The sequence below is a fragment of the Chrysemys picta genome, chromosome 2, assembly GCF_011386835.1.
Source record: "Chrysemys picta bellii isolate R12L10 chromosome 2, ASM1138683v2, whole genome shotgun sequence".
NCBI lineage: Eukaryota > Metazoa > Chordata > Testudines > Emydidae > Chrysemys > Chrysemys picta.
Genome location: NC_088792.1, coordinates 85,922,750 through 85,939,064, shown reverse-complemented (window position 1 = coordinate 85,939,064; position 16,315 = coordinate 85,922,750). Strand labels below are relative to the sequence as shown.

At 44.6% G+C, this 16,315-nt stretch overlaps 1 protein-coding gene across 3 annotated transcripts in view; it reads right to left on the bottom strand.

Annotated features, from left to right (window-relative positions):
- The window catches only part of LOC101953448 (trafficking kinesin-binding protein 1), a 60,050-nt gene extending 56,706 nt beyond the window's left edge, over positions 1-3,344 (bottom strand). For 2 of the 3 annotated variants that reach the window (XM_024107956.3, XM_024107962.3), the window contains exon 1: positions 3,075-3,339. In XM_024107956.3, coding sequence (XP_023963724.2) covers positions 3,075-3,198 — 124 coding nt within the window. In that variant the 5' untranslated portion in view covers positions 3,199-3,339. Of the gene's footprint in view, positions 1-3,074 lie in introns of all 3 variants that reach the window. The other variant, XM_024107973.3, reaches the window with a different exon arrangement.
- Between the last annotated feature and the right edge of the window lie 12,971 nt (positions 3,345-16,315).

Here is a 16,315-nt window from a genome sequence, read left to right as displayed (position 1 = left end):
TTGCAAATGTATATAAATTTGATTGTATTCCTCCCCCAACTATGTCAATTCTCTTCTTAGACTGTCAGCTCTTTGGGGCAGTGACTGCAGCCACAAGTGATTTTCTGTGCCTGAGTATTTGAGGATCAAACCTGAGGTCTGGTCTATACTACCCGCCTGAATCGGCGGGTAGAAATCGACCTCTCGGGGATCGATTTATCGCGTCCCGTCGGGACGCGACAATCGATCCCCGAATCGGCGCTCTAACTCCACCAGCGGAGGTGGTAGTAAGCGCCGCCGACAAAAAGCGGCAGAAGTCGATTTTGCCGCCGTCCTCACAACGGGGTAAGTCGGCTGCAATACGTCGAATTCAGCTACGCTATTCACGTAGCTGAATTTGCGTATCTTAAATCGACTCCCCGCTGTAGTGTAGATGTACCCTGAGACTCCTTAATGGGGCCTGGGTTTTCAGCATATGAGTGTTCAATGTTTGAAAGTCAGGTCCCTTTACAGGATCTCAACCTGGGCCCAACAACATCACTGCCTCCAAAATCACTAGTCATTTTTTAAAATCTTGGCTTGATATGGATTTGTTCTGCATTTATCTCAGTGGCCCTGCTACATGCCATGATCCTGACTCAGGCCTCTGGATGCGATTGTTACATAAATAATATATACTGTAGTAATAATAATAGCCTCTAACTGGCACTCCCAAACAGGTAACAATCTTTATCTGCAGCTAAATGACATGGAAAAAGTTTTGAAATTGTCTCTTATGTTTGAAAATAAGCTTGATCCAGTCTGCCAGACCATTGAATAGCATAAGGTGAGGGGCTCACAAATCAGCAAAAAGAGGGACCGGCTTTTAGAAGTTCGTTTTCTATCTATAAAAGCTGGAACAGTCACTATAAGCCATGTTCATTTACATAAAATTCCACTGTAGTCAGCCCACAGAGAAGTACCAAAATATTCTCAACCCTTCCCCACTTTCTGAACAATGAACATATGTTGTCCCACAAGTAACAGTATACAAATAACATGCTGATGATTATCACTGTACTGTGTCTACATCTAGCTGAAGGTTTTTGGAGTGTATGTAACCAATTGCTCCCAGTACATAAAACAAGACATATCCAACATATAAAACTGGCGCCAAGTTTTAGTCCTTATTAAGTACACCTCTACTTCGATATAATGCTACCCAATATAACATGAATTCGGATATAACGCGGTAAAGCAGTGCTCCGGGGGGGCGGAGCTGCGCACTCCGGTGGATTAAAGCAAGTTCAATATAACACAGTTTCACCTATAACGTGGTAAGATTTTTTGGCTTCTGAGGACAGCGTTATATCGAGGTAGAGGTGTATACCAGAAACTGGTATGAGGGTAATTCATCACAACATCTAAAAATTGCTGTATAAACCACATCAGTCACTACACCAAAATTACCTACACAGTCAAACAGAAGCATTCTGCTTGTCATTCTCAATCAGATGGGCAATGGAGCTCTAAAGACCCTTCGCTCAGACACCTCTCTCTATCACTCACTGTCCTTAACATGATGAAGGAAATTTGGAATACATAGCAAACACTCTGTGAACGGTTCCCATAGACATAGGCTATTATCTGTCAGATTCCCTTTTCTGCCAGCTTACTAGCAAGAAATAATTGGATGTTTCTCCTTCTTGATGTAGAATTTTGTGCTTGTGTCCTCATCTGCCTCCTCTCTAACAAACTACACAGGTACTTATGTGTTCTTTTAAAGCCTCCTTTTTTACCCATGTTTTCTTACACAAACCACCTTTTGTCCACAACTTGAAGGAATATCATAGCATATTCTTGCAACTTCAGATAGCAAAGGGGGAGGGTTGTTTATTCAAATGGTGGGCAAAGAGGTGGTACTGCATCATAAGAGGCATATACTTGATTAAAAAAACAACAACACATGAAACACACAAATTGAAGTCCCATGCAACAGGAGCATTACCATGTTTGCCCTTAAAATATTTCAAGAGAAACTTTTTTAAAAAAAACTTCTTTTAAACAAACCAGAGTGTTTGACAAGATGGTCTTGCTTTATCCCCCACCCTCGTGGCCATCGCAGTTAATATTATTCTGGCCACAAAATACTCTCTTCATACTCAATCTACTCTTCTCCTTAATCTCTGTTGTTCTCCCCTGCAGTCTCTGGACAACAGCATGACAGGACAGTGTTCTTTGGAGTGCCAGCATTCATCTATAAAGCTGCTGCTTCAGAGGGAATGTTGTAGCGTGTAAGATGACACCAATGATATGTTTTGCTCAGTGTATCAAGTACAGTACATGAGGCAGTGTTCAAATGCTTAATTGGCTGGAGGGATCACTTGAGTGACAAAGACGCACCCTGTCTACCTCCTGTCTCCTGTCCCGGGGCAAAATATGCTGTCTCCATAGCAGCCAGGAAACCAAGACTGAAAATCCAATGACAGCACTAACACAATCATCAGCATTCCCTCTCCAAACTACCGGCATGCCTTCTTGATTGTCTTGCATTGCAATGCATGTTCCATCACAAATAACTTTTTAAAAACTTAAGTTCCTGAGATATGAACACACTACATTTTAATTTACATACTTAGGATTCCATAATTAAGTCTGAAGTTTGCATTTGTTCTAAAATTGACCCACCGTAAGTAACCATAAAACAAACACACAACTCTGCTCTTCTCCCCCATACCCACACACCTGCCATAGGGAAGTGGGGAGGAAAGCAAAAATATTTAACCTACAAGTAGTTGAAAAAATATTTGAAAAGAAGAATTTCCAAAGTCAATTTTTATTTCTAAAAGCTAATTACTACTTGAGCTAGACAAACTACATTTGTTGAATATATTTACTTTTTTTTTTAAAACCACAAAATTAAGACTCATCTTATTTAGATTTAATTTATAGTACAGTTTCTCGACAACCTTCACTCACAAGAACCAACCAATGAACCGCAATCTGTTTCTAGATGTGATTTAAAACCCTGAAAAATCTCTAAATTCACTTTAAATTAACTATTTCATGCCTTATTTTATTAGCATAAAACATTTTAGACTGAACATAAAAAGTACCTTCTTCCCAGATATCAAGGTTTTCACTGTGAAACCTCTGTGTGTTCCCGTGTTCATTTTCACAGTCATGTTCAAAGCTTTCCTCTTCATTTACGGATTCGTTTACTGACATTGCTAAAATCATCCCAAGGCAGAAACTGTCCTATACCTTAGTACCCCGGGAGATGGCAAGCCATCTCCTTTGAGGCTACATTTGTGAAATGACCCAAGTAAAGTCCCCATGGAAGAGGTACCATCTTCATCAGTTAACATACTTCAACTAAAACTACTAGCTGATTATTTGTGTATGTCGTCATTAGCACAACACCTTTGAAAAAATACACAGAAGAACTGGGGGGGGGGGGAGAACCATCTAATAATTACTAAAAATATTACATTGTTCATCATACCAGATTCAAAAGTTGTTACATTTATTTAATAGCTCTATTTGCACATTTCACATAAACAAGAGTTAGTGTGCTGAAATCTCTCTAAGAATCAGTTCATTTGACAAATTTCTATCCCCCTATTCAAAGCGAATGGTAGCTTCTTAAAAGTATCATAGCAACAAGGAAGTACAAACTGATACTTACATTGCTACACCTGTTTGAGGGTGGGGACTTTACTAAGTTAAGTCACCTCTGTAAATTATTGCCTAATGCCACTAGTAACAGGTTTCACAGGGCAGTTGAATGTATGGATCTTGGAAACTTGCTTCTACTGTATATTATATCAGATGTTTGTTTTGCCATAAATCTGATTGCAATATTAGTCTTAGGGTAAAAACAAGGTAAAGAATTCAGGTTTTCATTGATCTCAGAGCAAAACAAAAAAAAACTTTCAAAAAGCAAAAAACAAGCAAACAAACAAAAAAAACTCAAGCCCCCACCGCCCTACTACCCTTTAACCAAGCTTTTAACTTGCATGCCATATTAATCCTACAGTGCCATATTTTGTACTGTCACCTTTACTCACTGTGTATTCTACAACCTGTCTGGGAAATTGAAATATTGCAATATCAGAAATGCATGTGTGGCATCATAGCATATTTTCAAGAACAGGGTCAGCGTAAGGAATGAACTAAAGTCATACAAGTTCTCAGTTCCAATGACAAACAAGAGTCTGCAGGAGTGAACAGGTCTGAATCATTTGTGTTTGCAAAACTTTTTATGAAGCACAGAGTCTGTATACGGGTTAACCTTCTTCTCTAGTCTTTCACAAATAGTATTTAATGCTCTCTTAAATGATTTATGAACATGGGTACCAATCTCTGGGCAGACTGTTACAAACCAGGGCACAAACCCTATAATTAGATTTCACCAACCAAGTATCAAATGTGAACTCCTCAAGGACTATAACAGCCTTAACAAGGAGTCACAGACAGTCCTCTTGGGCACTATGCCATCCAGGCAAGCTCACCTTTGTGATAAATGGTCCCTTACACCAAAAATCACAATATTCAGGTCACTCCCAGTCCAAAAGGGCCAGTCACTTATCCCAGATCTATTGTACCTCAGATCTCACACCAAAGCCAATGCCTGTAGCCAATTGTGTAATAAACTAAGTAAAGATTTATTAACTAGGAAAAAGAAATAATAGTTATTTACAAGGTTAAAGCAGGTAAACATATACACACAAAGGAGTTACAGTCTTAGGTTTCAAAAGGTAATAGAAGCTGCTGTAATATGCAACCTCTATCTGCCCTTTAGGTCTAATCCAAGCAAAGCAACTTGGGGATCCCTTGCTTAAGCTTAGAAATATTGACCTCTCCAAATTCCAAGCTGCACTGTAACACAGTTCCTTGTGGTCAGAGATTTTCATTCCCTTCCCCCAGAGTTCAAACTGTGATGGGACAAGCGTTTGTGCATGTCCCCTCTTCCTTGGGGTGGAGCGGGAGCAATCAACAAAGTCTTGTCCACTGATGTTCCACAATGGTTCGTCTGGTGTCTATAGGTAAGGTTAAGATTTTGTCACGGTTATTTTTTTAGTAAAAGTCATAGACTTTTACTAAAAAACAATCAAACAATCAAAATTTCATGGAAGCATGTGACCTGTCCCTGACTTTAACTACAAATAACTGTGACAAAATGGGGCTGATCCCCAGCCCTGTTGTGGGAGGGGACGAAGGGATCCAGTACCCGCTGTGGCTGGGAGCTCCAGGGTCCCCCTGACATCATTCTCAGCTAGGAGCTGTGGGGTCCCCCAGATGCCTGCAGCGGCTCAGAGCTGTGGGGCCCCATCTCGGAGCTCCAGGGTCCCCTCCCACACCGGGCACAGTGCCTCGGAGTTTGGGGTTCTTCTTACGCCATGCGCAGCGCCTCGGAGCTGCGGGGTCCCCCCACAACAGCTCAGAGCTCCAGGGCCCCGCCGGCTGACAGCTCCAGCCCAACTGCCCTGGGGCTGAAGTGGAAAATGTCATGGAGGTCACAAGAGTCATGGATTCGTGATCTCCGTAACAATCTTAGCCTGATCTATAGGCCTTTTGTTGGGCAGATCTTGTGGAAAATCAGGATTTCACACTTGGTAATGCTTCTCTCTTGACTGTGGATGTTTCCAGTTACAAAGCAAATATTTAAATATTACCTTATAACATGGGGTACAGATATGATAAGTGAGATTAATGCGTGCAGCCACTCACACGCACTTCAAAGTCCAAACACTAAACACATTCTTATAAACTTAACATCTGTTTTAACAATGCAAACACACAGGTGGCCAGACTAGTTTCCAGCTATGCATTTGTCAGCGTTCAGTAAGACCTGGGGTCTTGGCACGAGCTGGCAACTGGTCTGCCAGCATCACAAAGCATGCAGTCTGTATACAGGGTAACTTTCTTTTCTAATCTTTCACAAATGGTATTTAGTGCTTTCTTAATTGTCTCCCTTATTGCTTAATAGCAGGAAGATATCCCATGCTGACAGCAGAAAATATCACTCACACTCCCCACCCCACCCAGTCCTTAGCCTAATCAATGGAGAAGTTGTTATATTGTGGTAGCAAAGCAATTTGTGCAGGTGATAACAGCATATGCATATGACAGCATCAGCATCTTCGTTCTCCACCAGGATATAACAGACAGTACAGTAATTGAGGGAATAAGAAGGGCACAAATTAATGATCATCTGTCCAGATCCTTTTATTGAAAGCAGAAAGAAGACTGAGTGGGGCCAGAAAATTTTACAAGAGATGTATTTGAAGGGGATAACACCAAAGAGGGTGAGGAATTGCTTAGGGTGGTAAAAAAATATATATATTTAATATAAATGAGATGAAAATGAGCTAAGGAAAATTGAGGTATCAGTATTAGAAAAAACTTTACATAGACAGGACACTGGACAGGACAGAACATAGGAACTGCCATACTGGGTCAGACCAATGGTCCTTCTAGCCCAGTGTCCTGTCTTTGGACAGTGGCCAATTCCAAGTGCTTCTGAGGGAATGAACAGAACAGGGCAATTTCAAGAGATCCATACCCTGTCGTACATTCCCAGCTTTTGGCAGTTGGAGGCCTAGGGACTTCTGGAGCATGGGGTTGTGTCCCTGACCAACTTAGCTAATTGTCATTGATGAACTTAGCTAATTCTTTTTTGAACCCACTTATACTTTTGGCCTTCTCATCATCCAATGGCAATGAGTTCCACTGGTTGACTGTGTGTTATGTGAAGAAGTACTTCCTTTTGTTGTTTGTTTTAAACCTGCTGCCTATTAATTTCAGCAGATGACCTCTAGTTCTTGTATTATGTGAAGGGATAAATAACACTTCCTATGATAGAGAGTCCATCCCACACAGAACTGACAGACGTTTAGATGGACAAGTAGGCCAATTAACTCCATAGGCTGACCTGGAGAAGGAGCCAGGGAGCTAACTGAAAGCAGGCTCAGCTGGACAGGAACAGACTGGGCCTATAAAACCAGGTAGCTGGCAATAGAAGGGGGCTACTGGGAAAGGGGCAGTCACCCCCTGGAAAGAGGGAGGAAGTTTTGGAGCTGGTACTCCTAGAATAGGGGGGAAACAAGGAATAGTAGGAAGCAGTCCAGGGAAGGAGCAATGAGGGCTGGTAGAAGAAAACCAAGAACTCCTGAGGACTGTCCCTGGACTGGAACCTGAAGTAGAACATGGGCCACGGTTCCCCTACCAGCCACTGAGGGAGTGGCACCGAGACAATGGAAAGGAAGACTGATTAGAACTGCTAGGGAGAAGGGTCTTTGCTACCCCGGGGGGACGGGAGAACACTGACTGACCCGGCCGGAGGACATAGTCACAAAGAGGACACCGTGGTTCCCTGGGCTTAGAGAGGGGCTGCAAGAGAGAGGGAGAGGCAGAGCGAAGGTGTGCAAACCACAGACAGGGGCATTGACCTCAAGTGTTAATCCCCAGAGTGATCAGGAGGAGGCGCCAGCACAGCAGTGAGTGGAGCACCCTGTGACACTTCCCTATTCCCTTTCTCGCGACCACTCATGATTTTATAGACCTCTATCATAGCTCCTCTTAGTCATCTCTTTTCTAAACTAATTAGTCCTAGTCTTTTTAAATCTTTCTTCGTATGGAAGCTGTTCCATACCCCTAATCATTTTTGTTGCCCTTCTCTGCACCTTTTCTAATTCTAATCTTTTTTTAGATGGATCAACCAGAACTGCACACACTATTCCAGGTGTGGGTGTACCATGGATTTATATAGTGGCATTATGATATTTACTGTCTTATTATCTATCCCTTTCCTAATGGTTCCTAACATGCTGTTAGCTTTTCTGACAGCTGCTGCACATAGACCAGATGTTTACAGAGAACTATTCACAATGACTCCAAGGTCTTGAGTGATAAAAGCTAATTTAAACCACAACATTTTGTATATATAGTTGGGATTATTTTTTTGCAATGCGCATTACTTTTCATTTATCCAAGTTGAATTTCATCTGCCATTTTGTTGCCCAGTCATCCAGTTATATGAGATACCCTTGTAAATCTTCAGTCAGCTTTGGACTTAACTATCTTGAGTAAAGAACGGTTACTTACCTTCTGTAACTGTTGTTCTTCGAGATGTGTTGTTCACGTCCATTACACATTAGGTGTACGCGCGCCGCGTGCACGGACGTTGGAAACTTTTCCCCTTAGCGGCTCCCGTCGGGCCAGCAGGGCCCCTTCCTTCCCGCCAGAGCGGCGCCCCGCTCCAGGGTATATATATCCCTGCCGACCCGACCCCTCCGGTTCCTTCTTGCCGGAGACTCCGACAGAGGGGAAGGAGGGTGGGAAGTGTAATGGACGTGAACAACACATCTCGAAGAACAACAGTTACAGAAGGTAAGTAACCGTTCTTTCTTCTTCGAGTGATTGTTCACGTCCATTACACATTAGGTGATTCCCAAGCTTACCATTGGAGGTGGGTAGGAGTCAAGGTACAACTGACTGTAGCACAGCCCGCCCGACCATTGCGTCCTCTCTGGCCTGATGATGGATCGCGTAGTGGGCTGTGAACGTATGTACGGACGACCAGGTGGCCGCCTTACAGATCTCCTGGATAGGGACCTGCGCCAAGAAGGCCGTTGAGGACGCTTGGGCCCTAGTCGAGTGGGCCCGGATCTCCGGGGCCGGAACATTGGCGAGCCCATAACAGGTGCGTATACAATGCACAATCCATGCCGACAAGCGCTGTGTCGAGATAGGCAAGCCTTTCATACGTTCCGCAATAGCAATGAACAGCTGAGGTGTTCTGCGGAACGACCTGGTCCGCTCCAGGTAGAATGCCAACGCCCTTCGAACATCCAGGGTATGTAGGCTGCGGTGGTGAGGGTCCGTATGGGGTTTAGGAAAGAATACCGGTAGGCAAATGTCCTGCCCCATGTGAAACTGCGATACCACTTTTGGAAGGAATTTGGGGTGCGGCCTCAGTTGCACCTTATCCTTATGGAACACTGTATAGGGTGGTTCCGAAGTGAGGGCCCTCAATTCCGATACCCTTCTGGCCGACGTGATGGCCACGAGAAACGCCACCTTCCACGAGAGGTGCGTGAGGGAGCAAGAGGCTAGGGGCTCAAAGGGGGGACCCATGAGTCTTGTTAGGACTAGGTTCAGATTCCACGCCGGGACAGGCGAGCGCGAGTAGGGAAACACCCTGTCCAGCCCCTTAAGGAATCGGGCCACTGTGGGGTTGGAGAACACTGACACTCCCAACTCTCCTGGATGGAAAGCTGAAATAGCGGCTAAATGCACTCTAATCGAGGCGGGCGCAAGGCCTTGATTCTTGAGGTGCAGTAGGTAGTCCAAGATTAATGGAACTGAGGCTTGTAAAGGCCGTATGCGTAGAGGCTCGCACCAGTGGGAGCACCTTTTCCATTTTGCCAGGTAGGTCGCTCTTGTAGAGGGCTTCCTACTATTAAGGAGGATTTGTTGAACCCGGTGAGAGCACCTGTGTTCTGCATTGTTCAGCCAGAGAGATACCATGCCGTGAGATGTAGCGAAGACAGGTTCGGGTGGAGTAGGCGACCTTTGTCTTGTGTGACTAGGTCGCGATGGAGGGGGAGGGGGATTGGATCGAGGGAGTCGAGGGAGGCCTGCAATGAGGTCTTAGCCACCGCCATCCCCTCGTCCACCAGGGCCGTGAACTCCTGATGCGCGTCCGGTGGGAGGGAGTCCTTAAACTTGGCGACTGATGCCCAAGAGTTAAAATTATGCCTGTTCAGAATTGCCTGCTGATTGGCGATCCTTAGTTGAAGGCCCCCAGACGAATAGACTTTCCTCCCGAACAAGTCCAGTCGCTTAGCTTCCTTGCCCTTGGGGGCAGGAGCTTGCTGGCCATGACGCTCTCTCTCGTTGACCGCCGAGACCACCAGCGAACAAGGGCGACGGGTGTAAAAAAAGGAAGTCAAACCCTCTAGAGGGGGCGAAGTATTTCCTCTCCACGCCTCTCGCAGTCGGTGCACTGGAGGCCGTTGGACTGTACTGTCCGTATGATCGGGAGGGCGACTCTAGAGGGGCCCTCCGGGCTCAGGATATCGACCATGGGGTCTTCCTGTTCCACGGTCTCCTCCGCTTGCAGGCCCAGGTTGAGGGCTACCCTGCGAAGCAGGTCTTGGTGCACCCGATGGTCAATCGGGGGAGGGCCGGACACCATCGTGCCCGCTACTGCCTCGTCTGGCGAGGAGGAAGAGGTCGGGGCCTTTTGCCCATCCTCATTGTCCTGCAACCCGGCATCTACCAGTTGCTCCTCTGGGGCCTGACCCGCAGTGTGGGACTGGGACGGAACCGTACTCGGTGCCGAGTCCACTCCTTCCCGCTCCGGTGGTCTAGAGATTGTTGCCTCCTTATGCGACGGCGGGCGGTGCCGCGGGGAGCGGGATCGGTACCCCGATGGCCCAGATCTCGAGGCCCTCGATGGGGGTCCTTGCTGGTGGTATGCCCAGGGTGTCCAGAATGGCCATTGGCTCGGCTGGCCCCACTGAGAATGGCCATAGTCCCTGCTGGCCTGCGACCTATGGGCGTACCCGCCGTACCAGTCAGAGTCCGTCCCCGAGACCACGGATGGTGACCTGGAAGGCCACGGCGGAGCCGTAGGATGGTGCCGGTCCGGGTTTGGGGAGTAGCGCCTCCTCGACCAGGACCTGGAATAGCGTCTCGCCGACCTGGACCTGGAACGGTACCGGCGATCACGGGACCGGGAACGGCTACGGCTGGTCGGCCTCGGGTAACATACCGCTGACACTTCGCGGTGCCGACTCGTGCTGGGTTGCTGAGTCGGTGCCGACCGCTTATTGAAGCCCGACTGCTGCGGTGCTTCCTGCGCCGAGGGTAACCGGGAGTCCGCCGAGGCGGAGCTCGACCGGGACCGGTTCCCGGAACGGTGCCGAGATGGCGACCGTGATGGGTGCACCATCGCCGGCTTGCCTCTGTGTGGCAGCTTCGGCGGAGCGACCTCAGCGCATGTAGGGGCCTCAACGGACAATGCAATGAGGTCCTTAGCTGCCTCAAACGTGTCCGGAGTGGAGGGCTGTTCCAAGAGCTCCTCCAGCCCTTCATCCTCACTCGATGCGCCCATCCCGGGGCTCGACGGGCCTTTCGGCGCCGGAGCCACTACCGGGGTCTGTGCTGGGGCCGTACAGGCCTTAGGGGCACTCGAGGTTTTTGCCGGTGCCGCCCTTTTGTGCGGGGAGCGACCTCGGGCCTTAGGTTGGCCCTTCACTTTTGCCGGCGAAGACGACCGGCGTCGTATATGACCCCGTTGGGTCGGTGCCGCGGGCTTCGGGTGACCCGCCGGCGCCGGTTCCCGCACCGATGCCGGGGCACTTCGCACGGAGGCAGACGGTGCCGTCGAAGTGGAGGGCTGTAACGCCGTCTCCATGAGCAGCTGCTTAAGGCGAAAGTCTCTTTCTTTCTTAGTTCTAGGCTTGAAGGCCTTGCAGATCTTGCAGCGCTCTTTCTGGTGAGCCTCCCCCAGGCAGCGGAGACACGAGGCATGTGGGTCGCTTAATGGCATAGGCTTGCGGCACGTGGCACAAGCCTTGAAGCCTTGGGCGTGCGGCATGCCCCACAGCCCAGGCCGGTGCCGGGGTTGAACAAACAACCACGGCAGGGACTCTAAGTACCCTAATGAGCTGTTAACTACTAGCTCAACACTACTACAAACTAACTGATAACTGCTAATAACACTAATGACTATTGCTAAGGGACACACTCTCAGACGAGAGACAGAGTTGTTCCAACACCGCCACGGACGGTAAGAAGGAACTGGAGGGGTCGGGTCGGCAGGGATATATATACCCTAGAGCAGGGCGCCGCTCTGGCGGGAAGGAGGGGGCCCTGCCGGCCCGACGGGAGCCGCTAAGGGAAAAAGTTTCCGACGTCCGTGCACGCGGCGCGCGTACACCTAATGTGTAATGGACGTGAACAATCACTCGAAGAAGAATTTTGTATTATCTGCAAATTTTGCCACCTCGGCTCCTTTTTCAGACCATTTATGAACATGTTGAACAGCACAGGTCCCAGTACAGATCCTTAGGGGACCTCACTATTTACCTCTCTCGATTCTGAAAAATGATCATTTATTCCTACCCTGTGTTTTCTATTTTTTTAACCAGATACTAATCTATAAGATGACCTTCATTCTTATCCCATGACTGCCTAGTTTACTTAAGTGCCTTTGGTGAGGGACTTTGTCAAAGGCTTTTTGAAAGTCCAAGCATATTACATCAACTGGATCAACCTTGTCCACATGCTTGTTACATCCTCAAAGAGTTCTAATAGATTGAGGAGGCACGATTTCCCTTTAAAAAAGCCATGTTGACCCTTCCAACATATTGTGTTTATCTGTGTGTCCAATAATTCTGTCCTTTATTATAATTTCAACCAATTTCCCTGGTATTGAAGTTAGGCATAGCAGTCTGTAATTGCCAGGATCACCCCTGGAGCCTTCTTTAAAAATCAACATTATATTAGCTACCGTCTAGTCATCTGGTTCAGAGGCTAGTTTAAGCAATAGGTTAACATGCTACAGTTGTTAGTTCTGAAATTTCATATTTGAGTTCCATCAGAACTATTGGGTGAATAGCAGCTGATCCTGGAGACTTTGTACTCTAATTTATCAATTTGTTGCAAAACCACCTCTACTGACACCTCAATTGGACTCAGACTTGCCACCCAAAGAGAACTAATAACTCCTAATCATGCTTCTCTGTGTAATCTCCTGGAAATTGAAGAACAGTGTTTTTTTCATTACTTTTTAAAATGTATTTTTCTGTACACTGGAATGTTTAGTTCATAAATATAACCTAAATGCCCAGATACTGCTTATATTATTCTATAACCAAGGGTCAGCAACCTTTCAGAAGTGGTGTGCCAAGACTTCATTTATTCACTCTAATTTAAGGTTTCGCATGCCAGTAATACATTTTAACATTTTTAGAAGGTCTCTTTCTATAAGTCTATACTATATAACTAAACTATTATTGTATGTAAAGTAAATAAGGTTATTAAAATGTTTAAGAAGCTTCATTTAAAATTAAATTAAAATGCAAAGCCCCCCGGACTGGTGGCCAGGACCTGGGCAGTGTGAGTGCCACTGAAAATCAGCTCACATGCCACCTTCGGCACGCATGCCATACGTTGCCTATCCCTATTCTATAACCATTGCTCAATCCTACATTGCTTGAGCAATGGTGTCTCACAAATTTCCATAGGAATTTTGACGGGCATGGAATTGAAAACTGGGCCCATCAATGGTACTTGTCTATGGACAATTGATAAACAGTAGCGAAATAGTTCTTTGAGCTTTTGTTTCACCAGCATTTTGATATTAGAAAGAAAGAAAAAATTTAGCAAGATCTTTGTTAAAAAGCTATGTTTTTTTAAAAAGTTACTTGCTGCTTCTCCACTAACTATGCATACAGACCTATTCATTTTATTTAAAAAAAAAACCCATACTTTATTAACAGAAATAGTAATAACAGCCTTAACAACAATGCACTAGGAAAATAACCCTGAGGCAAAAAAAAAAAAAAAAAGATTCTGAGGCTTTATATTATGCACTTACAGAGCCTTTCAATGTGAGCAGCTGAATATTAACACTATTTAAAAAGTTTTTAAAAAGAATGAAAAAACATCTTTTCAGAAAACATACTGCTGCTCCCATACAGGCACATGTATACAACTGGATAAGAAAAACATAGCCGTTTGCTTTGCACGGAGCAGCAATTTTTCTTTTAAATAATGTTAATTATTAACAATTAGTTTATTGCCACTTACAGCCTGATCCTGTTGGGGCTGGACATCTTCAGCTTCCATTAACTTCATTTACAATTGAGAAAACTTGGAACCACAAATAGTCTAGGCCCCAAATCAATTTGACTGTTAAGTAATAATTATCAGCTACTTTTGTTTAATTAATGGTGTAATTCTTTCAAAGGTTCTACCTTACATATTGCATAACTAGGTAAGGAAGGATTCAACTTTATTATGGATTTTGACAGATAATATTAAGGTGTATTTCCAATTTTTATCCTCAGATCTTTGCACCATTGGGAAATTTAAAAATTCATTAATTCAAATGTATGTGACTGCAGAACATTCATAACAGATTCAGGAATAAAAACATTTGATAATTGTTTTATAATGATGGCATAATATCTTGCCAAGCAGAACAGGGGGGCATAGAATACACTGGTTATCTACAAATGCAATGTCCTGTATTACAGGTTTTAATCTCTTTTTTCAAAGTTTATTTCAAAGTTTACATGATTAAAGATGGAAAAATATTGCAAGATGTGGGTGGAAGTAAGACTTTCCTATTGACATTTACCAAGTTCTGATTCTGCAAAACTTACTGTTCTACAGAGCAGTACTGGGATAGCAAGTGTACAAAAATTACAAGTCAGATTCCCAGAAAATCATGATTGGCCCCAAAATGATGAGATGATTTTTAAATAAGAAGTCTGGGGTTTATTTTATTTGCCTTCTGGTTTCTGAACTTTTAGGGTATACTTTCCTCATGTTTTCAAGCTTATCTCAACAAACATGAAGACTAGATTTCCCCCCCACCTCCCCAAATGAAAGCTGGGATTCTTAAATATTTTGCTTCTGTCAGCTGGTGCTTTAAGAAAAAACATCAAATATCATGAAACTCACAATAAAATTCATGAAAGTTGGTAAGACTGATGCAGTGTTTATTACAGTCAGTATCTCCTTTCATTTCAAGGGGACTACTCACAGATTGAGAGCTGTGCTTGCTAGTGTTTTCAGGATAGAGCCAGAAGTCAAGCATTCCAAGCCCGTGTGAAATATCCTTCTCAGTTAATCTAGTTTGTAGCTGACAAATCATTTACTTTGGCCTTTGTTCACTGAAACAGGTGCACGTTGGAGTGTGTATACAGCGGGGCCCCATCCTGCAACCCCTCCATATCCATTACTCCCACAGATTTCAGTTATCATTTCATGCATAGTAGGCTTACAGGCTGGACACCCAATTCTGATTCTTTAGCAGAGGTTTAGGATATTTGCAGGAGCTCTTTTATGAGAGGGGTTGCACCCACATATTTGAAATACTTGCTAGCACCACCACACCAGAATATATCAAGTTGACAGTGTTAGTTTACCAGACAGATTTTAATTTTTATCTCTAGATAGAGAATGTTGTTTAAAAAAAAAAAAAGCAGCCAAATCATTAATACTCTTCCAAAAATGGGAATGTCAAAGTGATCTTGTTAAATTTGTAGGGGGGGAACCCAACATCAACCTACCCTAACATTTGTCTCATATTTGAGCTTCTACCACCACACCTGTAACCTTGTTGCAAGCAGGGGAAAAAACACCACACCTGCTCAACTTAGTGTGTGTGTGTCATTGTGAAAACAAACTACTGGACGTGCATAGGTGCTGGCATGTTTACTTTGAGTCACATATTAAGTTTGATAAAACAAGGGATCCTGAGAGCAAGAAAGAATTTTAATGACTACTAAAATAGCATGACATTGTGGCCTCTTTTGATAGTATCGTTAAAACAGTGCTGTTCTGCTTCAGTCATTAACAACAGGCATGGGGTATTTGCACTGTAAAAATTAGAGACGTGTTTGGAAGACTGGGGAGAGCAAAGGCTTGCTGACCTAAGATGCAACGATAGGATCTACAAAAGGTAGGTGGAGTGTCTGAACACACATACTTATCAGGCAAGGCTGAAGAAGAGGGTTTCAAATTCAACCAGTGACCACAGTATTGAAGACATTACAAACAACCAGAGGTCAACATACAAGTACACAGAGCAGATTTATTATAAATTGTAATGTATTAATGACCGAGCAACCTCCTCCTCTTTCTTAGCAGCATCTAGTTTTGTGTACACACACCACCACAATGATGTGGAAACAGAGAAAGAACTGACAGGAAGGGGATGCGATGCATGACAGTTCGTTAGCAAGGGTCAGGCTAACTGTAACCCTAATAACGCGAGATTTGTAGAAGCGAGGAATGTGTGAGGCGAGTGGGAAATAACTGCGTGAGAAGTTGTCGCGACCTTGTGTAGATAATGTGTAGATAATATGGAATGTAGACTAAGAGTCTACATTAGTGAGCAAAACAAGATATCAGAATGACCTTTGTATAAACAAAATGCAGCTGTTGCTCATTATTGTCTGTAACAAAAGGTATAAATGCTTGCTGTAATTGTTTACCTGTTGAGAGACCTGTTTAGCTCTTTCCCTCTATGCAATTGATAGAGAGAAAATAAAGTATCTGATTTGCTGTTCCCAAACAAAAAGTGAGAACTCTGTTATTCTCCGACAAT